The sequence below is a fragment of the Caloenas nicobarica genome, chromosome 17 (assembly GCF_036013445.1).
Source record: "Caloenas nicobarica isolate bCalNic1 chromosome 17, bCalNic1.hap1, whole genome shotgun sequence".
NCBI lineage: Eukaryota > Metazoa > Chordata > Aves > Columbiformes > Columbidae > Caloenas > Caloenas nicobarica.
The window spans coordinates 3,184,523-3,207,851 of NC_088261.1; the positions used below are offsets into that span (position 1 = coordinate 3,184,523).

The 23,329-nt window shown below is 55.7% G+C and overlaps 1 protein-coding gene across 1 annotated transcript in view; it reads right to left on the reverse strand.

Annotated features, from left to right (window-relative positions):
• Positions 1-18,257, reverse strand: part of DOC2B (double C2 domain beta) — a 29,020-nt gene extending 10,763 nt beyond the window's left edge. The window contains exons 1-4 of the mRNA XM_065647174.1: positions 17,732-18,257; positions 7,002-7,081; positions 1,786-1,860; positions 404-513 (exon numbers count right to left, since the gene is read on the reverse strand). Coding sequence (XP_065503246.1) covers positions 404-513; positions 1,786-1,860; positions 7,002-7,081; positions 17,732-18,062 — 596 coding nt within the window. The 5' untranslated portion in view covers positions 18,063-18,257. The remainder of the gene's footprint in view (positions 1-403; positions 514-1,785; positions 1,861-7,001; positions 7,082-17,731) is intronic.
• Positions 18,258-23,329: the final 5,072 nt, after the last annotated feature.

The window sequence follows — 23,329 nt, forward strand, 5'->3', positions numbered from 1 at the left end:
ACCACAAAGCCTTAACACGTGCCTGAGTGTTGGGCAAGGAGAGGTTAAAACCAAACCACACCACCTCCGAGCCCAGCGAGTGAGTGATGGAGTTAATGACAAAGCAGGACCACGCTCTCACCGGCTGCTCCAGCCCAGGCTCCCGTAAATCCAGCGTCTGTCACCGCGGGGGTGATGGATGCGCACAGGGCACGTGGGTGTTACAGGCTTTGGTGGGCAATAACTCTGCCGCCAGCAGCTGCCAGGACCATCCTGGGGGGCTGGGGCATGGGGGGCCCCGTGAACCCCCCAGGAAATTGTCACTGGGATGGGGAGGATGCCCGGGGTGGCCCCAAGGGGAGGGGAAGGGACACGCATCCCCACAGGGGCAGGCTCAGCACCCGTTCACCGCCCCGGGCCCTACCGCAGGGTCTTGCGGATCATGTCCTCATCGGTGATGCCGTAGTAGGTGAGTGTCTCGTTCCAGGTGGGGTTCAGTGTGTTGCGAAGTGTTTTGGTTCTCAGCTTGTTCGCCTGGAAAAGCAAAGGAGACGGCGATCATTTGGGCACCTTCCAGAAAAGGAAGCACAGTTTGGGGATGAAGGGGTAATCGGTGCTGTTGTCCTTCTGCCTCAGCACTGTAACCTGTAACCCAGCCAGTCCTTGATGGGGTGACCCAAATCCACCCTGACCACAGCAATGAGCAGAGGGGCAGAGACACGGTGACTCATTTGCAAAGCCATCCAGCCCAGACTGGGACAGGAACACTTGAGGTGACCTGGGGACTGTCCTGCTGCTGGGACGATTGTACAGAAATATCCAGCCCAGGGCACATCCATGATCACCCCGGATCTGCTCACCTCTCGGGAGCAGATTTGGGCAGCGCTGTTGGGAAACAAGGCACGGAGACAAAGCAACCACAGAGGGATGCGGGGACAAGGAGAAGGTGTCCCCACAGCCACTCCGGGCTGGCAGAGTCTGCAGCTCCCACACTACTCTTGGCTCAGAGCTTCCCTTGTGCCCCTCTGGTCTCCATCACCCCCAGCAGAAATGCTAATCAATGCATTCGCAAAACATGGCAACGAAAGGTAATATTGCTGATGAAAGCGCTCCTGGCTCTCCTGTTTCCAGCAGAACCTGAAATGTGGTTAAAAACTCCCTCTACCGCCCTGAACATTATGAATTAATTCAACTGAACCGTAACAAGTAAATATACCTCCCCAAAAAGGTCTTTCCTTTAGCGTAAAATAAGAGTGCAATTAATATTCGCAACACATACATTTAGCATTTAAATTCAACATCCCCATCAGTTACACCAAGCTCTCACTACACATCAATATCTTTAATTACTTTTCTCTCCAGCAAGTGCTGAACCTAAGTAGATGGAAATACTTCCCTTACAATTTATACTCTGCTTTATTATGATCTGAGGGGTTTTAAATGCAAAAGAGAAAGGGGTAAAAAAAAAAAAAAAAGAAAAAAGAGCTGGTTTGTTTATAGCACCAGATCATTTCACTCGCTGCTTCTCGAGCCCTGCGGTCGCACCCTCTGCTCCAAGGGTGAGGGGTCGGGGCTGGCACCCGGCTCCTGGGCAGCACTTCATCGGAGACGCACTTGCTACCCAATTCTTACCTCGTACCACCGCTCCTCCCTGCTCGCCTGAGAGCTGGGCAGGGGACCTGAGATCCAGCTGCAGCAACCAGTAGCTCCTGGTGAAGAGCTTCCCCTGGGGAAGCTGCGTGGTCCGATTCCAAAATGAAAGGTGCAGCCCCAGGAAGGGAAGGAGAAGCAAGAAGGTTATCTCACCTTACTGGCTCCGGGAAGCAAGTGCAATTTGACATACGGATCGGCCAAACCGTTATGGTCCATCGGCTTCAGGCCCTGGGGAGGAAACAGCAAAACACAGGAGTTAGGACAAGGGTGAGATGCTGGGCAGGTGGCTTCACGGAGCCCATCGGCTGATGCCCATTTCCCCAACATGTTGTCGGTCCATGGAGCCATTGCACAGTTTCCCAAGGAGAATACGGCTGGTGCGGGATCCAGGCTGTGCAGTGAAAGCCGAGCACGCTCAGCGTTCAAACACTGTCTGCGCTTTGCGCTGACGAGGAGCTGCGGGAAAGCTGCTCATCCACACTTGGCATCGGCCGCAGAGCACCTCTCTGCTCTTCCAGCAGCCGCCTCTGACACCCTGATCACAATTAATTTGGGGGTTAAGTAGATTTACACAGTGATTTTCAAAGTTTAAAATTACAGGGCTTTGTCGTTTAATAATTGCTTATGAGCAAACACACACCTCTGCTGTTGTGGTGCTGCTTTTGAGTGCTCCCAGAGGGTGCGATAGCACCTACCTACTCCTCACTATTGAGGCACGGCTGAAGGCAGAACAGCTTTCAGGTCAGCGGGAGGCTGTGCCAGCCGACTGTCGTGGCATTTGCAGGGAAATCTGGGGGTACCGGAGCACAAACGCAAGGAAACACTCGCTGCAGCCATTCCTGGTGGATTTTCTACTAGACCCTCATAGCTCTTAAAAGACGACATGGATCGTGTTTGTTATAGAGATACTCTGAGTTAATCCTGCTTCGGGCGGAGGGAGAAGACAAACCTGCTCTTCTTCTGAACAACCAACAGGCTGAAAATCACCCAAGGGTGACACACAAACCCAGCCCAAAGCCGTAACGGCACAGACCGCATGGAACAAACTCCATGGGGAAAGGAAGCAACACAGGAGCATGAAAAATGGAGCCTAATTTTTACCGGTCCTAAGTGGAAATGATAATGGATACACTACAAAAGTCCTTGGATCATTTCCAGCCTGGCAGGAGTTATTTCTCGGCTGTCCGAAGGCAATTCTCTGCCCGGACTAGAGGAGGGGTCCTCTGCAGAGGTACCCACCCAACCCAGGCACAGAAACCAGGCTGGGTGATGCTAAAGACCCATCGTTCCCTTTGCATGATGAGCAGAGAATTCAGTGCCCAGGATTAATGAGCATGTGCAGCTGCCAGGGATCCACCTGGCAGGAAAGCGCTCGGCTGGGCTGCTGGTGGAACGGCTGCGTGCCACGAAAATGTAAACAGCAAGGCCTGGGTTTGGGCAAATCAGAGAGGGAAATGCTGGGGCAAATCACTTCCATACTTACACGTATGAAATAACGCACCCAGCTGAGCCGACAGCACCATGGCAGCCCCTCAGGACAGCTGTGTCGCCCCCTTCCTTATTTTACAACTCGGTCGAGGGTCCGAGCTGCTCCTGACCTTGGTGAGAGCTCTGGTTCGGAGACGAGCATGCTGCCCCGGGGCAAGGGAGGCCAAATGGTGCACAGCAAAGAGGATTTTGCTTCTAAAGCAGAGCCAAAAGTATAAAAATATCAGCAGCGAATGGAGGCTGAACGGCTTCAGTTGCCGTGCTCTGGAGTGATGTCCCTGGCCCAGAGAGGGAGGCAGCGGGTACAGAGGAGGAACGTGGTGGCATCAGAGGACAGGAGGAGGGTGGTGGCATCGGCCGCGGCTCCATGGGCAGGACGGGCAGCCAGGGACTGGGACTGTTCCCCAGCTCTGGAGGGGACCCACTGGGCACAAAAACCGCCGCAGCCGGGCAAAGCAAAGGCTCCCGCTGCGGAGGCGCCCCACCGGCCCATTGCTGCACCGCAAATGAAATCAGAAGCAAGTGAATTCCCCTGCAAATAGATGGAGAAAGGCAGCTCTGTAATTCACCCGTCAATTCAGTTCAATTAAATTACCTTCTGAGGAGGCTATTAAAGGCTTTTTTTAACAGATGTGCTGTGGAAGACAGAGTGACAGCAGCCTGGAAAATGGCTCCTAAAGTCACATCTACCTCCCTCCCATGTCTCTTGATACAGATTTGGCACATGGCTGAGTTTAATATGAGTGCAGCCGTGATGGCTCTGCCCCCCAAAGCTGCTCCCATGGGGGTTCGCCCCTCCCAGGGACCCACTGGGGACCAGAGCTGTTGTGTCCCCTGCTTGGAGGGACCCCCAGCCTAAAGCTGCTTCAAGAAAGCCAAGACATGGAAGAGGATCCCAAGGCTCGTTCACGGGGGCAGTATCTCCCATTGGCTTCAACCAGTGCAGCCCCAGCTCCAACCAGTCCGCCTACTGGGACCAATTTATGGCACTGTGCATCACGGCATGGGTGATGGAGCCGAGACCGAGTTTCATCTTTTCCCTTCCTCTACCTAATCCCGCCATCCCCGCTGAAATCCTACAGACAGCGACAGCCCCGCTGCATCCCAGCCGCTGCCAGATGCTCTCCGTGCCAGTGACATTTAGCTAATCAATAGGATTTAATTACGAGTTGGGCTAATGGGGCTGCCGATTAATGCCACGCGTGAGGCATACAGAAATCACAGGAGACGGATTCGTTCCATCATTTGCCCCATGGTAGGCTGCCCGCCCAGTGAACAGGCTCCCCACTGCCCAAAAACCAGCCTGGGCACCTCTTCCCAGGCCAAGGCATCCCATTCCAAAATGGGGCAAACTCCATGCTTCCCCCTGCACAGCTGAGAGGAGACATGCAGATGGGAATTTCCCTGCAGTGATAAATATTGATGAACAAATTCATAAGCAACGCTCAGCGCAGACCTCCAGCGCTTGGCTTCCTTTGGAGTGGGGAGCATCCCAATGCTCGGCAGGGTGGAAGGAAACTCCCGAGTGTTTTGTAGCGGTGGCTGCAGCCCAGGGATGCTCGTACGGGCAGCGTCTGCCCTGCCCGGGGCCAGGAAGCTGCCTGCACCGCTGCCTGAGGCTCACCCAGGGCATGTTCCTCCCGCTGTAAGCAGACAGCCTGGGGACAGTCCCACCGCTACCAGCTTCCGCACCTCCCACAACAAAGCAAATCTCTCTCATTCCCTATTCCTGCTCCAGCCAAACCTGGGAAACAGGCTGACCTGAGAGTCTGGAAACGCCCAGCATCTTGCAAATCCCACTGGGAATGTCCACCAAGAAACACCCCAGCTGTCCCCAGGCAGCAGGACAAACCCCCGCCGGTTGCCCCGACCTCCTGCGCAATGCAGGAGCTGATGGCTGCAGAGCAGAAAACTGGTGGCAGAGCACGACTGATTGGATTTAACCTGTCACTGGTGCCTCTAAGAGCCCACTAACCCCCTTCCTGCTCTCCAGGAGCTGATAACGTGCCTCAGGCGGGACATCAGCTGATATAAAACTGCTGGCAAATAAAACAAACAGAAGCAAAAAGATCTAAAGGGAGAGAGAAGTTTGGGAGGGTTATCAAAGGGAGGAAGAAAAACACTTCTCCCTTGACTGAAATAATCCAGGAGCGACTGAGGCTCTGGGGGCTGCTGGAGTTGGGACACGTCCTGAGGGCACCTTCTGGGGGCCTGAGACATCGTACCAAAGACTACGGCCACACCAGTCCCAGCCAGAGCCGAGGGTCATGCGCCGTGACTGTGCTGTGTACGTGTGCGGGGCCCCAGCGCGTCCTGGCCACCGTGTCGCCTCCTCTACAGCACTAATTCTAACGTCTGCACTAATTCTAACGTCTACACAGCCAATGCCGGCTCCCAGCGCCGGCGGCCGGGGTCCTGGCCCTTACCTTTTTGTAGTCAAGTTTTGGCAGCTTTCCCCAGGCGAGAGATGAAATGAGAGCAAGCAGATGGCAATGTAAATAAAAGAGAAAAATGGGAGAATGAGAGCAGAATGGAGATGAACAGGATTCTAACGCTTGAATGTCAGAGCGGTGAGGGGTTTTTTTACACACCCCATAAGCAGGGGCGATGCCGGCGCCGCGGGGTGCCCCCGGCCCCGTGGGATGGGGTCTGTGACCGCTATTCCTGTGCAGCCGGGTGGGCATCGGGGTTTCCCTTCACCGGTCCTGCCTCTGCTCTCACTGCTGCTGGATCTATCACTTGCCGCTCGCAGGTCTCCTTCCTCCCTGTCTTCCACCCACTGCAAACCCGATTAGAAATCTCCTCCTTGGCACTGCTCCCGAGCGCGCCGAGGGAAGCCTGACCCAGAGGCTGGTGGAGAATTCACGGGCGACAGGCAGGGGGGCGGCGGGGAGGGAAGCAAAACCCAGCAGCTGCCTCATCCCTGTCCCGTCCCTGCCCCAGGAGCTGGGGGTGCTGCACTCGCCCCCCAGCCAGGAGCAGCTCCAGGAGCAGATGCCTCCACGCTCAGCCCCAAAACCGAGCTTTTGTGCTCAAGGTCTTATTCCAGCCAGGGAGAACAGTGGGGTGGGGACGTGCGTCCCAGCCCCCAGCTCAGGGGGTCTGGGGTGGGGGCTGCAAATGAGCCAGTTGCAGCCGGAGGGGAGAGGAGCATCGGATGAAAGCAAACGGTGTGGGCTGATCCTCTGGGGGCTCAGCTCACAGCCCATTCTCCCACAGTTTCTCCTGGCTTCTGTAAAAACCCTCCACCCCTTCCCAACATCTACAGGGACTTAGATGACCTGGAGCCCTCATTGCTCCGGACCCGGTGCTGGTGAAGCAGAGAGGAGCTGAGCAGTGCCCAGAAGCACCTTCCACAGGCCTGGAGGCAGAATCAGGACCTCAGTTATCTGTTTCTCCTCCAAAATGTGCAAAAATACCCCTAATTGCTTCAATCACGCAGACGGCAAAGGCGCTGAGGCAGAGCACTTTGTGGCAATGATTAGCAGCATTTAAAAGAGCCATTTATAAACTGACAGCCGGTCAAGTAAATAACAACACTGGGTTGGGTGCTATTCTAAAAAGCATCAATAGCTGCTGCAACCTTCTCATCACGGGGATGAGCAGCCGTCCCTGTCCCGCTGGAAACGCCCAGAAAGGCAGGGCTGGAGGGGACGGAGAGGGCAGCAGCACTGGGTGTTGGGATGAAGGTGGAGCTGCAAAGGGATGGTTTCAGCTGGGGACACCAGAGCCCCCAGTGCAGCCCAGGGACGGGGGGACATCCAGCTGTCCCCACACGCTGCCCTCACTGCGGCATTTGGTCGGGCTCTGGTGGCCCCATAACGCAGGACAAAGGTGGCAGCTCCGGGCGTACTTGGTCCTCGCGCAGCGCTCAGACATACCTTGGCTTTATTGATCGTGCAGTGGAGAGCGTTGTTTTCTTGATCGTAGAGCAAGCTGAAATCCAGCGTCCCCAGCGTGGCTGCAAAGGAGAAAGATGTGATTAACCCGCGGGGCCCAGCAAACACTGCCTCTCCTCTCTCGGAACACAGGAGGAGTGGATGAAGATGCTAGAGAATGGCTGCAGACATTGCAAAACATCAGGCAGCCTCCTGTCAGGCCTGCGATGAACACGGCTCCGTGCTGGGAGGCTGGTGGTCGAGGGGGTTGGCACAGCCCTGGGAGAGGAGCCAGAGAGCTGAAGGGCTGCAGCTCGTGGCTTTGCCTCGCTGGGCTTCCACACGGGTCACCCCATCGATCAGCAGCCCCACCAGCAGCTTCCCGTCCCCAGGACCTGAAAGATCTTCTCTGGGAAGATCCGGGCACAGCTGGGACATGGCCGAGACCCGCTGCTGGAATTCCCAGAACACGTATTCGTACACTGACACCTTCAAACAAATGAGCCACCAATGGGATCCCTTCCCGACTCCAGTTTGACTGCAAACTGTAAATTAAACCCACTGAGAACAGAAATACCTTTATGGTTAAAACGAAAAACAGCAACAGTTTTTAACCAGAGCAGCATTCCCTGATGGCATCCGCAATCCAGGAACGGCAGCAACAGGGAAGCTCCTGAGACGGGACCACAGGGAAGGGGCAGGAGACCAGAACAAACCAGAAGAGTCTCAGCAGCAGAAGAGCATTTGACTTGAGAAATTCTTTCCCTTCAGACAACCTGAGCAAACTGCGCTAATGCAAAGAAGAGGAAAAGCCTTAAAAAGACTGGCTTTCCAGAAACATGATTTAACATTCTCAAAGGCTCCTGAATCTGATTCACACACCAAAGCCTGGACACGGAGCAGCATCTCCGCTGACACATCTTCACCTGCCACCAGCCTGGAACTTCCAGGGTGGCTCTGGACCCCATAACCCGCACTTTTCCATGCCCACCTTCCCCACCAAAAGGGGTCTGCCCGGCCCTGCGCAGCATCCCACCGCTGTTTCCAAGGTAACCGCACCTTCCCACCGCGCACACAGGTTCAGAGCAGGGGGAAAAAAAACCCAAATGAAAACCAGAACAATTTTGCTTAATATCAAAGCAGGGTTTGCTGCCCGGGAGGTAAGTTAGATGAACTTTGTGGCAGGAAATAAGGTGCTTTTTTCCAGTGTAAATAGCCTCTACAGCAAGGTGCCCCGGGAGGTGGCGGATATTCAGGGGGCTGAAACGTCCTGCTGCAATTTCACAGCGATCTTCCAGCCCTAACAAAAGTGAGCTACAGGTTTGCCTGCTAGCAAATAAAAATCATTGCGCCGGAGCAAACACCTCGCCTTCAAAGCAGAGTAAATATTCAGAGATTTCTGGCAGAATAATGTACCCCTCCTTGCTCTGGAGTAATTTCATGGCACATTAGCTATCAGTTTAGGCAAGTCATAAATCAGTGGGGTTTACCTGCCAGGGCTCAGAGGAGATGGAAATGATACAGGGTGAGGCCAAACCTGCAACACCTCGTGCGTCATCTCTGGGTTTGGCCCAAATGGATCTTTCCAGACCCATTACCGAACAAACTCACCCCACATCATGCAAGGAGGAGGAAAGCACAGCAGAGTCCTGGCGACGGGGAGCTCATAACCACGTACAACAATGTCGGAGCCCAAATCTGGGGACCGGCACAGCCCAACATGTAGCAGGAGGCTCCATGGCACATGGGCAAGAGCTAAGTCAGCAAAATTCAGCAAATCTGCATTTTCGCTCAAGAGCGGAAGACGAAGCCACCGGTTTCGGAGCCTCAGCATTTCCACCTGCCCTTTAATCAGCTGCTTCCCGCCAGCCCCGCCGCCCAGCCCTCCCAAGTTCGAGCTGTTATTTTATTTTTATCACAGAAGGGGGCCTGTGGCTTAGCCTGCTGGATTTGGCAATTTTTAAAACAAATTAAGAGCTTGGCTTGAAAACCGACTCCGGCCAGGAAATACTGACAAAGCCTCCTGTCCCCTCAGCGCTGCGACCTGCCCCAGGGGCGAGGGCAGCGGGGAGCCCCGCTCCGGCAAGATGGGCAAAACCCAAAAGCACCGCCACACGATGCTTGTTTTGCAGTTGGGGACTAAAGACCTGCTGGTCCATGAGCAAACCTGGAGCAGATCCCACTCATCTTTGAGCTGCCAGCAGACGGGAGGGCATGGATGGGGCTGCGTGGCTCCACCAGCCCTGCCAGGCTCCCACCCCAGCTCTCCTCCAGCCCTGGAGCGGTTTTCCTCTACACAGGGATTTTTTTTCATTGATGGCGAGTCTCGATTCCCAAGGAAGGGTTTGCCTTTGGCAGAGGGATGTGGGAACATCAGCAGAACATGCGCTAATTGCTTAAAAACGCGGCCGTATGGAGATGACAAAAGGGATCAGGCTAACGTGGGGTTTGGCAGCCAAGGTGCCGCGACAGTGCCGAGGGCGAGCGCTGCCAGAGCCAGGACCCAGCGGGCGGCGGATGCTGAGGACACGTCCCCGCCGGAGCACAGCGCCTGTGGTCCCCGTTACCTCCCAGGGATGTGTCACTGGGCGATGGATCAGCACAGCCGTGAATTGCAGAATCACTTCGGCTGGAAAAGACCCTCAAGATCATCGACTCCAACCATTACCCCAACACTGACACTAACCCATGTCTCTAAGAACCTCATCTCCACGTCTGTTCAACCCTTCCAGGGATAGTGACTCCACCACTGCTCTGGGCAGCCTGTTGCAATGCCCGACAGCCCTTTCCGGGAAGAAACTGTTCCCAATATCCAACCTAAATCTCCCCGCAGCCCATAGCAGCTCCATGTAAACCCCCTGGGAGCCAGCCCTGGGCTCCTGGAGCGGGCAGCACGCCGAGCCAGCAGCCACACGAGACAACACCAAGACACCAGCACAGGTCTCACAGCTCCTGCAACCCGCCGGCAGCGCATCCAGCCCGGCTGCAGGAGACCCAGCACCTCCAGCCCAAAGCCTCCACGCCGCAGGGATGCACCCAGCTCAGAAAAGAGCCCCTGCAAAGCAGTCAAACCTTCTCCGCTTGCTTTCCCCCTCCCACCCGTCCTCACAGCCGAGATGCAACTCGATTGTGCTCTTAATTAGAGGAGCGGGTGCCTAAAAAAGAAAAGGGCAGCAATTAGACTCGAAGCGCTGTTCCTAGATGTATTTAACTCGACTGGGCTATTCTGAACGCTGCCCTCTAATCACACAGGCTGCAAATAAAAAAATACAAACAAATGTCTTTGTCAGGCATTACAAAGGCAGCTTTGCGCTTTCCAGACAGCAGGCAGGATGTATCATTATTATTACAATTATTCTGCTCCAATGATAAAATAACCATTAGGAGAACTGAACTCATTAGCAGGTTCTGACCCTCTTTCCCCTCCCTGAATTGGGAGAGATTGATGGGAAGGTGCCGACCAGGGTCTGGCATTTAACACGGGCTCTAAAAAGGAAGATAAATCTGACTTGCACAGGAATGCGGTCTCTTCTCCCACTAACCTTTGGGCATTTTGATTAATCCAGTGGGCCACAAAATTATTGGAGGCCAGCATAACCGGCAGATGTGTCTCTGGGCTTAGCCGTGGGATACGGCGAGCGTGCCGGCGGGCAGCGCCGCGTCCTGGCACAGCACCGCTACCCCCCTTCTTGGTGGAGTCGGCAGAAATTGTTTATTAACTGACATTTCCCGTCAGCGCCCAGGGTGATGGGGAGGCTGAAGTAGCTTCTATTTATACCTGCGGGATGAAAGGCAAAAGGCAGCGATAAATCTGTGCTCTGCTCCCTTAGCCAGCCCCTGTCCTTGCAGGCAACGTGCCCTTGACTGGCCCACACGGGGCGGCAGATCTGCCCCCTCGGTGGCCTGGGACACGCCAGGGAGAAGAGCTGCTCAGCCCAAGAGATGCTCAAGACACGGAAGAGGCACCGGCACTGGCAGAACAGACCCACGAGCTTTGGCAAAGAAGGAAGTGATGATTGAGCGGGCTCCTTACCTTCGAAAGTCCGGGAAGCCTTTGCATCATGACTGCCATTAGGAAGCCCAGCAAGGCTCTACACTGGCAGAAATTGAGGTGTGCACAAAGAAACCCACTATAGAACTAATTAAAAAGAAGTCCAAAAGCCTTAAGTCCCTCTGCTTATCAGCATTGCTGCTCCCAAGATAATCTGCTCATGGATTTTGTGCCAGGGAGATCAGAGTGGAGCAGTAAAAAGACTGCTGGGGATTGTCCGGATTAGCTCTCCCTTACAGAAAGCATAGGTTCAGTAACCTTCAGGCTGGGTATTTTTTAATGCACTATAAAAGATAGGTCCCTATTCTTCCATTGCTTTAATTTTCCTCTGCAATGGAGATAATTTTAAAGGTCCTGAAAGGCAGCGAGTAATTCTGTGCACTTACAGCCCCATGTAAAATGTTGGTAAATGACTCTTCAAGAGGAACAGAAATTATTTCTTGCCATTTCCAAGCAGGGCTGCTGAAATCGCTTTGCCAGGTGGCTGTGTGCGCTCCTGCCTTCCCGGCTGCGGCAGCACCTTGTCCCAGCCCATCGGCACCGGGACAACTCAAGGACCGAGCCCTTGGGCGAGCCCCAAAAGCCCCCAGGGCCACCCCCAGAAAACATCATCAGCCCCAGCAGCCTCCCGAGCTTGCCCAGCACCCGCAGTGCTGCTGCTCCCTGCACAGACCTGTTTGGGCTGATGCTTGAGACTCGTGTTCCTCAACGGGTCTTGTCAGGGATGGATCCTGCAAGGTCCTGAGTCGAGGTGCTGCAGACCCTGACGGCTGCGAGTCCCCAGGTCTGACAGTAGCGCCAACCTGTGGCACGAACCCACAGCCACAGACATCGCTGAGGGTTTTGGCATCGGCCGGGGAAGGTGCTGGAGGCAGATGGAAACAGGACACTTCTGAAAGTCAGCATCACCATCAGCTACTCCATGAAAAACGTGTCCTGTGGAAGGTTCTGGGATGTGTCCAGGGGGAGCACACCATGCTGGGACACAGACATCTCCATCGGCACCTGGACCACGTGGTGCCAGTTGGACTCTGGTCAGGGCAAGACGTTCCCAGCCCTGCACAAAAACCCAGCGGGGACCAGCACACGGGCAGGAGAACCTCCTTCGAGGAGCTCCACGGATGTGCTTGAATTCAACATGACCATGAGTGAGGAATGAGTACAACTCTTCTTTCTTGTAACTGCTTCCTGCCTTGTCATGGATTTTTCACTTAAAATCTACAGCAATTAATAGTTCTTTATTTTGGCGACACAGCGCCAGCCCCTGGCAAGCTCTGGAGCAGGGAGCTACTTCTTTGTGAGGATGGTTGATGGATGCTCATCAGCTCTTCTGTCTTCTCCAGGAGGAGTGTTCAGAGGAACACTTATCTGCTCAGAACAGTTCAGAGATGCAATTATGTTTTACAGCACTAAATGGTCCCTGATGTCAGCAGCAATTAGACTTTCAGCAATTTCAATTTAGAGATGGCCTTCAAATCTCTCCCTCTCTCTCCCTTTAATGAAATACGGTATTGCAATTAACAACCCCCCAAAATTGCCTTCAGTGTTAAATACAAAGATGAAAGATTCAGGAACCCCCTGGGCTCAAGCGCGTTGGAGCGAGGGGTGTCAGCGAAGAGACGAGGGCAGCAGTGGGGAAGGGAGGATCCTCCTCCAGCCGAGTATCGTCCTGCACGTGGGGATCAGGGGACGGTGAAGGGCTGGGGACACTGCTGGGAGGGAGCCAGGCAGGAGCAGGGCCCCTCGTTAACCAGGAGCCGTGTGGCTCCTTCATTAGCAGAGGGGCTCTTCATCAGCCATCTGGGGGCTGAAGGCTCCTCGTTGGACCAGGAACACGTGCAGCCTCTGCCGGGATCACCGACGGGGCAGGAGAGGGCGAGAGCTCGCCCCATGCCAGTGCCATCCTGATACCCGGGTATCCCGTGGGAAACCAGACAGGAGCTAATCCAAATCACTTCAATTAACACTCACGTCTCCTTTGGGAGGGCTACAAGCTCCCTGATGCCCTTAAACCCGGGGTCCAACACCACCCGGTACCTAAACACAGGTCCTTGGTGCGGGCAGCTCCAGTCGTGGTGCGGCCGGCAAAGCTACACTCCAGGCTCTGCTGAAATCAGCGGTGGCTTGTTTAGTTTCCTGAGTGAAAAACACTTGTTCTGGCCTTATCTGGATTGAAAAGACGATCCAAAGGTTATAAATAGCAGTAGCGGCATATGCTAAGGAGCTGTGTTTCAGAAGTAAATATCCTCATCGTCTCAATGCACATTTCCCTTCGTCGTCTCTCCTGCCTCCTCCTGACTGGCCAAAAGCATCGCCGGGTGACTTGCAAAACCTGCACCCCTTAAGACCTTCATTCTTTTTTACATCTTCAGGCAGCCTGTAATTAATATCTGCATGATGGCTTTGCTTGCCTAATTACCTTCTTTGCTCAAAATAAGAGTCTTCCTAAATAACTTCAGTGGCTTTGCTTGCAGCAGGCGTCACGAGCAGCCGCGCACCAGGACAGGCCTCTCAGCTGTAGTTTGGAGAAGTTGTTTTTATGCTGCTGCAGCTCAGGAGCTCACGAGCCCGCTCCTCCCATGAATACAGCTGGGCACACTATAAATTGGCTGCGTTTGTGCACATGTAACCAGCCCCAAAGCACTGACAGGAACAGCATGGGGCAGCTCTGCCAGAAACGCCAGCTCCCGCTGCAACCCCTGCTCTCGGGCTGCCTCCCCATCCGAAAACCCAGAGCCAAACGCGGACAGAGGAGGGAGGAAACTCCAGCACTGCAGCCTCGCTCCAAAACCAAACAGCGGCTCTGGGGAACAGAACATTTTGTCGAGGGCTAGAAACTTGCTTGCGCAAGATTTCAGAGACCTTTAAAAATCTCGCAGGTACAAATTCCCGCTGGCGCTGCAGACGGGAGATCACGGCCACTCGAGGGGCAGCGACCTATGTGGAACTGGGGGCGATGGGAGGTGAGACCCAGCTCCTCGCAGGTGGCACATTGCCACCTAGCTGGCATTTGCTGATTTCCCTTGTGAACCAAGTTCCCTTGGCAGTGGGTGGAACACATCCCTGGTGGCTGGGGACCCCAGGGGACAGGGCAGTGCCAGGGGAACCAAAGACAAGGTGACAGTCGGGTGTCCCGAGGCAGCAGGAGTGAATCCTCCCCTTTCCAGCCCTAAATCTGGGCTGGTGCTCTCAGCTCGCAGCAGACGCCAGTGCTGGTCCAAGGGCACCAAACTGCCCTTCCGTGGGGTTTGCACCAAACGTGGGTTTTCCCAGCTCTCCTGCCTCATTCCCCCTCCTCAGCAGCTCCGCTGGGGACAAACCCGCTGTGGGACGAGTCCTGCTCTGTGCAGCTTGGGCTCGGCGCTGAAGTGTCCCTGCAGAGCGGGGAGACAGGAGGCACAGAGCATTAAGGAGTCCCTTTCCCAAGGGCCCTGGGACAGCAGACGGTGCCAACCACAACCCTGCAAACCCCCACAGCCGTGCTGCTGGCAGGTCTGATGGGAAGGGCCGGCTCCGCGTGATTCCAAGTGCTCCCAGAGGCAGCCCCGATGTCTCTGCTCATTATCTGCTCTGTTAGCTCCCTGGTCCTGCCTGCTCCCTGCCTCTTCGCTGCACACAACAGGCTGGTTACGGCTGCCCCACAGGGACCGCGCTTGTTTTCCTCGGCATCTCTGCAGCTCCTGAGCTCTGCAGGGCAGCATTGTGGTGCCCCACATGTCCCAGAGCCACCAACCTGAGCCTCTGCGTCAGCCTCCCAGCAACCGGTGCCACCCACCCATGGCCACAGGTGCCCTCCCATTGCACCTTGGCCAGGTCCCTGCCCATCTCTGAAGGGATCCCACCTGCCTCCTGCAGCCCTGGGATTCTTGGCGTTCCAAAGCACCAAATGCACGCGTGCGCACACACACGCACACACGTCCCTGCTCCCTCTGGATGTCAAACTGCTGGGTCAGGCCGCCCTGCTTGGAGGGGAGCAGCCAGTGATGCTTCTCCCAGGGTTGTCCCCACCCCAGGCAGACGCTGTCGGGAGGACAGGAGCTCCTGCAGCTCCGCAGGCACCTCCCGGGGTTGCTGGTGGGGTCAGTAACACCATTCGGCAAAGGACTGAGAAATGCGGTGCCAGGAGCCAGCCTGGGTGAGCTGCAGCAGGGCGCAGGCAGGACCCACCCTGCAGCACTGAGCCTGGGCAGGAACGGTGGCAGCTCCGGTCCAGCCCCTGCCCGATGCCTCCAAGCAGTGCTGCGGGGGCTGAGCAATGTCACCCGCCCCTGTCACCCGCCAGCCTGGTGGTGCTGGTAACGCCAAGGTGGACAAGTGACTCTGGACAGGAACGAGTGCAGGGGAAACCCAGACAAATGCTGCATTTCCCCAGGCAGGGGAAGCTCTGCTCCTCCCAGCCAGCACTATTGCTTTCGTGTCGGAGAAGGGAAACCTGCAGGCAGGTGGGACAAACGGGAAGGAGCCGTCCCCTCCTCCTGACGGACATGGCGTGGCCAAATCTCTCTCCCTGCACCTCTCCGGGGGCTGTGCTGGCAGCATCTCTGGGCAAGACACACTCCTGCCCAGCGAGCCCTCGACTTGTGGCTGCTGTACCCGGGCTCCGACACCACTGTCCCCAGAGACCTCAGTCAACTCCCCAAACCCTCTCTGCCACCAGAGGGAACTGACACCACCTAAACCCCAATGCTGTCCTGCCATACAGGCAGAGACAGGTTTCCCAGAGGAAATTTAGTGCAGGTGACTAATGCAGCAGCCCTGAATCACCCGCTGGGGCCATGGGGGAGCTGAGAGACACTCCCCAGCGTAGCCGATGGCTCAAGTCAGGCTGCACAAACCCCGTGCAGGCTACCCGCCTGGGAAATGAGGCCAGAGAGCCCTTACCCAGCTTTGCAACTTGGCTGCTAAACATGGAGGAGAGACAGTCTCATCCCGCACATCTATGCCAACCGGGGCCCTGAGAGCGGCTGGGACCATCCCATGCTGTCCCCAGAGATGCAACACCAGCAGTCCCATCTCCCAGAAAAACCCACCACATCTGGCAAAACAGCCGCAGCAGTTTGCCTGACACCTGTTACGCTGCAAGAAACACTCTTCCTGCCACCAGCCAGGGCGAGACAAACACCCGCCGGCTCCTGGCACCGAGCTGAGCCGCTTCCAGCGTCGCTGGCGGGGCTGAACGCAAACGGCAGCGCCCTGGGTGAGCTCCCCGCCAGCCGCCCAGGGGAAGTGCTGTCCCCGAGCGCTTCAGCTCCCACACACACCTTTGGCCTTGAAGCCCAATTGCTCCCATTTCTATTGCCAGGATGAGCAAACATGATCTCATAATTAGAGCAGCAAATAGCCCAAATCTGGTTAAAGTCGCTGTTAACTGCCTGGCTGGGACATATGCAGCTTAGCAGAGACGTTCTCCCTAGGAGCGCAGCGGCTCTCGCCTCCTCCAAAGAGAGTGTGACCCCGACACTGAGATGAGGAGGGAGGGAGCATCAGTTTGGGGCTCACAGCCAGAGCTACAGCCTCTCCCGGAGCCACAGCTGGGCTCAGCACAGGGGACACTGGGGTGGCCGTGCTGCCTTCCAGCAAGCGCAACCCTTCGGGGAGCTCTCCCTGGGGTCACGCTCCGGAGTCCGGCATTGCTGGCATTGCTGGCAGCAGCCCAGGCCAGCCCAGTGCCCGGCAGCCAGGGAGCGATGCCAAGACAGGGCTGTGACATTCTGCACAGGGAAAGCCACCGCCTGCCCGGCGCTGGGCCGTAAACAGCTCAGCCTCCCCCTTCCCCCAGGACCAGCACGCAGCACGGCTCAGCAGCACCGGCTCCCTTCCTTGGCTTCTCCTGCCTTCACACTTGGTGCTCAGTCCCTCGCAGGATCTGGCTCCTAAGGGCTGGGCTGAACAGAGACCTCGGTTTTCAGCTGACCTCCAGGAAAGCAACGCTATCCCAGCCAGTGGGGCTGGCAGAGCCACACAGCAGCTGCGTTGCAGCCTGCGAGCTCCACTGAGCTGGGTGGGAAGGACGTTTTGGGTGGGGAGGGGTTAAACCTCACTGCAAACACCTGCATTGACCAGAACCAAAACCTTCCGTTCAAAATTCCAGCTCCCTGGTATTGTGCAGGGCTCTGCCTGCAGCTGGAGGGTGAGGAATGACACGCCGGAGTTTGCCGAGGGAGAGGGCAGAGATTTTTTTTTCCGGGCGAAATTTGTCATTCCAAACATATCTCGCTGATCTGGAGCTGGGTGATGCTGGAGCATATCGCCAGCTAATCAGCGGGGTGGCTGGAGCAGGCTGTACCACTGCAAGGGATTAACCACAGGGGCTGAGCCCAGCTGGCAGCCTTTGGAGGCACAGAGCTGAGCAGGGACGAGGCACAGAAGTGCATCAACTGCAACGGCAAAGCACAGCAACTGGTGGCTCTTGGGAGACTTCCCCAGTTTGGGTTCAGCGGCCAGTCTGGCTGCAGCAGGGACACTCCCAGGGCCTCCCTCCACCCAGGGGCAGCACCCGAGCGGTGCTGTGACATCCTCCCCAGCTACAGCCGAGGGCTTCTCATTGCTGCGGTGTAATCCCAGGGATGGAGAGCGTGGCCGGGAAGGGCGCGCAGCTCAGGCAGCGAGACGGGGAACCAGTCCCAAGACCCACCCTTGCTCCCAGCACCCAGCAAACTCCCGGGGAAACTTAGAAACTCACTGCAGTCGTCTGACTCGTAGCCCTCAGGGTCCACCACCTCCTCGGGCGCTGGGCACTTGGCTGGCTGCTCGGCGGGTGTCGTGCCATACGCCCCGAAAAGCTGGTCCACGTCCTCGTCCTCTTCGCGGGGGGCCTCGGCGGGGCTGACGGAGGGCTGGCTGACAGCGGAGCGCAGGGAGCTGCTGCGGCCGACGGCGGCGGGGAGCCCGCGGGGGAAGCGGGGGAAGTAGTCGGAGATCTGCTTGATGGGTTTGATGGGGCCGGGGCAGACATCAATAGCCATGTGTTCCTGGATACTTATGGTCATTTTCTCTCCTTTTCGGAGTGTCATGCATGCGGCTGTCGGCGTCAAGCCCCCCCGGAGAAGCCCGGACCACGCAGGAGGGAGCCGTGAAGTTTCTGCTGGGGGAAGTGGAGGCAGGCGAGGGAGGAGGCTCCGGCGGGCACCTTACGTGGTTCTCGCGCCCTGAGCCTCAGACGCCGCACGCATGCTGCTGCCGCCGGCTCTCGCACAGCCCCTGCTCCTGCCAGCGCTGCCTGTGAATAAGTGAGCGAGACAGAGAGACGGATAAGAGGCAGGGGGTGGGCTCTCGGGTGATGTCACCAGCTAGCAACAAAGCGGTACCCAGCAGCGGAGGAATGAGGGCTGTGGCCAGCCTGCCGTCCTGGCCACACGGCCACCAGCGTGGGCAACCAGCCCTCCCCCAGAAAAGCCCCACCGTGCCTGGGGGGAGCAACACAGAAGTTGGGTGGCAGCCCAGCTCCCCGCACCCGCTCACCCCACCTCCCTGCCAAAGCGGGGTCTGTCCCCACCAAACCGCTCCGGAGCGGGAAGGTCACTGTGTAGGGTCAGAAGCTGCTGTCCTGTTGTGTCGTGTCCCCGGAGGGGGACATGGGGCTGTCCCAGCCCCCAGGGACCATGGCAGCCCCTGTGCCCCCCCGCTGGCTGCAGGGCCGTGCCGGGAGATGCTCTCTCGCATACTGAGCAGGGGCGCGGGTGGCACGCTGCCCGCTCCCAGCTCCAGCCGCATCGCTGCTCCTGGGGACAGCCCAGATCTCGTGTCCTCCTGCTGTAGCTGGCCCTGGCCCGCAGCAATGCTCCCGTCGGAGCTCAGCACGAGCTGCCCGCAGCTTCTGGGGCTGGGAACACACTGGGGACTGAAGCAACACATGGCACTCGCTCGCAGCCCGGCCGGCACAGCCTCCCACAGCCAGCACAGAGCAACGCAGCAGGTAAAGCATCGCAGAGGAGCGAGCGATGGGCTGGGCCAGGGCCCACAGCCAGCACGGACACACTCAGCATCCCTCCGGCAAACCTTTCCGGGCAGGGACAGAACCCTGTCACCAGTTGGGAAGGGGACAGGCTCCCCGCAGGCTCCGCGGTAAATGCTGAGCTCTGGTTTGCTCAGGGAGTTGGTCTCAAACTGGTGTTTTTACCTGATCTCCTCCTGTGTTCAAATGAACAAATCTGTGGTTCCACAAGCTACTGGCAGTGGACTTTTGAGCAAGGAGTGCCAGAAGAAAAATACTATGAGAACATGGTGCAAAATGCTGCACAGAAACTCACTCTCCTCAAGAAAATGCGTCTGAAATATTTTGTAGGGGCAACTCCCCCAGTGCACACTTTCTGCTGGCTCAGGCGCGAAGCTGCGACACCCTGTGTATGCCGGTCACCCACCACCGTGTCCGCCGATCACAGCAGGTACCGCCAGGTAACCTGACAACACACAGATCCCGTAGCAATGCACAGCGAACTGCAGTCTCCTGCAGGCTTGCATGCAGATGTCTATCAAAAATAAAGCTTCATTCTTTGGAGGATTTTCCCCAGAACCCAGCAAAATGACACCCAACCTTTTTGTCTAATGAAGAATTCCATTTTCATTCAGATTTTGGTAAATGTTAATGAACGTCCCTGACTCACAACATACTGACACTAGGCAAACTAACCTAATTTGCCTCTCGCTGGGAAGCAAACGTTTCTCTCCTGAAGCATCTAAACCTGTCATCGCTCTGTACCTAGGCATGATGCACACGGATGCTCTAATGACCAGGGAGAACAGGAGACTGCTCAGCCGCTCCTGCCTCCTTCTGCCATATTTTCATTTTGAGGTGGCTCCCGTGTCCTGCACAGAGGTGATCTGTGCTGCAAACTGCTTTCCAACAGTGGACCCGGCCTGAGACAGTCCAGCCCCCATACCCCATATCCATACAACTAAATTAAACAGTATTCCCTGAAAACAAAACAGTTCCCGAACAAATATGAGGCCTTGGTATGTTAATTCAGATAGAAATGCCACCTGCTTCGCATTCTTGTGGTCGAGACTGAAAACCTCGATGGCAAGACGGCAAGATGATGGGTCGGAAGATGAGGTGAGGCACAAAGAGCTGCTGCCGGGTTTGGAACAGCCTGGGTGTGCTCATCCACACAGGCTCCATCTTTGGGTGCAGCATCCAGGATGCGGTGTGGACTCAGACAGAACGAAGCAAAAATTGGGCCTGATGCCCAGAAAATAGCAGCAATTCCCTCTGAGAAAGGGCAAACAAATAAATAAATAAAATCAAGTTATATATGAGAGCCTAACGTCGTTAGAGTCGTTACAGAAGCATCATTATTTCCAATGTTTCCTCAAAGAGCACAAGACTCAAATAGAAAAGGATTGTTTTTCAGGTCAGAAAATCAAGGCTCTGGGAATTAAGGTGAACCCCTGCGCTCTGCCTCCTCCTGTGGGGTGCAGTATCCCAGTCCCTGTGATTCTGTGATCTGCCCTGCACCGCTGGCTGCCCCTGGCCAGGACCAAGGCGCAGCAGCGCCCAGGGGAGACGCTCAGCTCAGCCTGGGATGCAGAGAGCAACCGGTGATGATGGGGCAGGGTGCACATGGGGGCCAGATTCAGGGCAAAGCAAAGCCCAAGCAGGCAAACCTCCCTGCTGCCAGGGCAGGAGCGGCCCGCAAGGGAAGCGCTGTCCCCAGACCCCACGGACTGAAAGAAATAAAAACAAGACTTACTGCTAATAGCCCAGATGGGGCTTTCTAGTCTGTGACCGATTCCAAGCCTACTGAAAGCAGCTGGAGCCTTTCCTTAGATTTTAATGAGTCTCAAAGCAGCTCGTTCTTGACAAACTGCACTTTTCCTACCATCTCGCACTGTCTGAATGTTTCCTCCTCGGCTGCATGGCCCAATATTTACCGAGGGCTCCCCAAACGTGGCTGGGGCTGGCTGCTCCACCAGGCACTCACATCCATGACACTGACAACACAGAAGGTAAATGGGACAAAAATAGACTTGGGCTGGGAGACAAAAGCAGGGCTTGGAGATACAAAGCCAGTTTCCAGGTAAAGCTTTTAATTCCCACCGTCTGTCTAATGCCCTGGAATGTGACTTGACTTGATCCCTCGTTCTGCCAGGGTGATTCAGAGCTACTGCAGTGCCCACGCACATGGCCTTCATTTCCCCAAAAAGGGGGACACTGCCTTCCTTGCCAGGCCGAGAAGAGGGGAGAGAGAGAGAGGATTTAAACATCTCACAGCTGCTTTCAGCAACGGGATGGACAGCTCTGCCTGGCAGGGAGCAGAACCACTCTGCAGGAGGATGCTCCATCCCTGGAAGAAGGGATGACCTCTTTTGGAGAAGGTGAAGATTGTCATCACAGGGTCAACATCAATGCAGGAACAGGATGATGGAGAAGAACACATCGTCCCTGTCAACAGCCATGTTTCCTCCCAGTGGCACCCGCAAGTTGTGACAACGTCCTGAGCTCAGCACAAGCGACATTGCACTTCAGTAGCTTGTTCTGAAGTGCAACAAACTGGTTCTGCTGCTCACATCAGAAGAAGGCAAGGGCTGGTGTGCCAAAAGCATCCCATATCGAGAGCTGGGATGTGGGATGCAGGAGTTATCTTTAAATGTTGTCCTGAACAAGGGGCACAAGCAGAGACTGAAGCACATCCCAAACAAAGCCTGTGCCACTAACTCACCCGTGCCCTGAGCGGTGCCACACACCAGCCCGGCTTCCTTATGCCACAAGGGAGCCGTCCTGCCAAGGAGCACTCCTGCAGCAAACAAAACAGTAGCTTGTAGATTAAACACATCCAAAAATACAGGCTGTCCTCAGGACACTGTTCAACCAAATTTCTTTCAAACACTAAGCATCAAATTCTGCTATTAGTTACTCCTGGTTTAAATCGACAAGAACGATGGTTGATGCCAGTTTAATCGATTCCTTTCCAAATGAAAAATGTAGCAGCAGAACTGCACATCCCCATCGCTTACCAGATATTCAATGACTGACCCACCGGTTACCTATTTAATACGTTGTCAGCTCAAACCCAAACGACCTCATGGAAACCCTCTGCTCTGCTGCTGAAGACACGAGCCTGAGAAGTGCAGGAAGAGCTGACGTCCATTTAAAGCCTCCGTTTGGAGGAACTGCTTCTGGATCTCACTCATCCTTGAACTCAGGGGGACCCACTGCAGGTTGGGAACAGGGAGGTTTGACCGTCGTCCAGGGAGGTGACACAAGGCAGCATCAGCCCTGGCTTTCTTTTTGCTTATTCTCAACCATTTTAAAGCCTGTATCAAGCCACAGCAAGTACCCACGGCTTAGGCATGGGAAGGTGCCAGCAGGTAGCGCCAGCTCAGCCCGGCTGCAGGGCAGGACCAGGGGATCCGATCCCCACGCTGCCAACCCCTCTGTCCCTGTGGGGTGACTCGGGACTTACGTTATCTTTGGTCCACCCCATATTAGGTACGAAACATATTTATTTCTTCTTCAAATGAGCTTAGCCCTGGCATGGCTGTGCGCATGGGAAGGGGGTTAATCGAAAAGCAACATGTGCCTTGCTCCTTGGGTCATGTAAAGCGCTGTCTTCTGGCTGATGTGCAGAGATCGGCAACGAGGCTGCTTCCCCCGAAAGATCTCTGCCCTCGATTGCTGGGCAGGCTTGGCTGAGCCCGACGAGGGCACTGCGGACCCTACCTGGTTAAAAACCCTTTGCATTTGCTAGATAAAGCAATAATAATAATCATAACTAGGAAACTTGGCTAAATAATCCTAAGAGGCTTACTCCAGGCTGTGCAGATTAAGGCTCCCCGGCAGTGCCGATATCCCGGTGCACCCTGGCCTCCACCGCTCCCCTGCGCGAATAATATTCGAGGTTATCTGTGCTCAAATAGGCCCTGCTAACAACCATCATTTGACCAGATTTAACTAGCAATTACTAGCTGCGAACAAAATCGTTGTGGTAAAATACAGCCCACACTCTATTACGAAGCAGACACAAACAAACCCTTTCAGAACACCAGGCAAAGGGCAAACGCCAGCAAGACAGAGCCCTCTCCCCTCAAAATATTGCTTAAGGTTCCCAGAGACCTCATGAAACACCCAGCTTATGGCAAGGGGGGATGGCATTTTCCTTACCAGCACTTTGGTACCCGTAGATTGACTTGCAAAGGAGCTTCCGACAGGCCAGGAGGAGGTTGGGAGGCATCTGCTCTCTGTGCATCTTCTGCACCAGTCAGGATGGGCCCAGAATAGCTAAACTTTTGGTAGAGGCTGATGTTTAATGTGTAGCATATGTTGCCATTTCGATGTGAATCC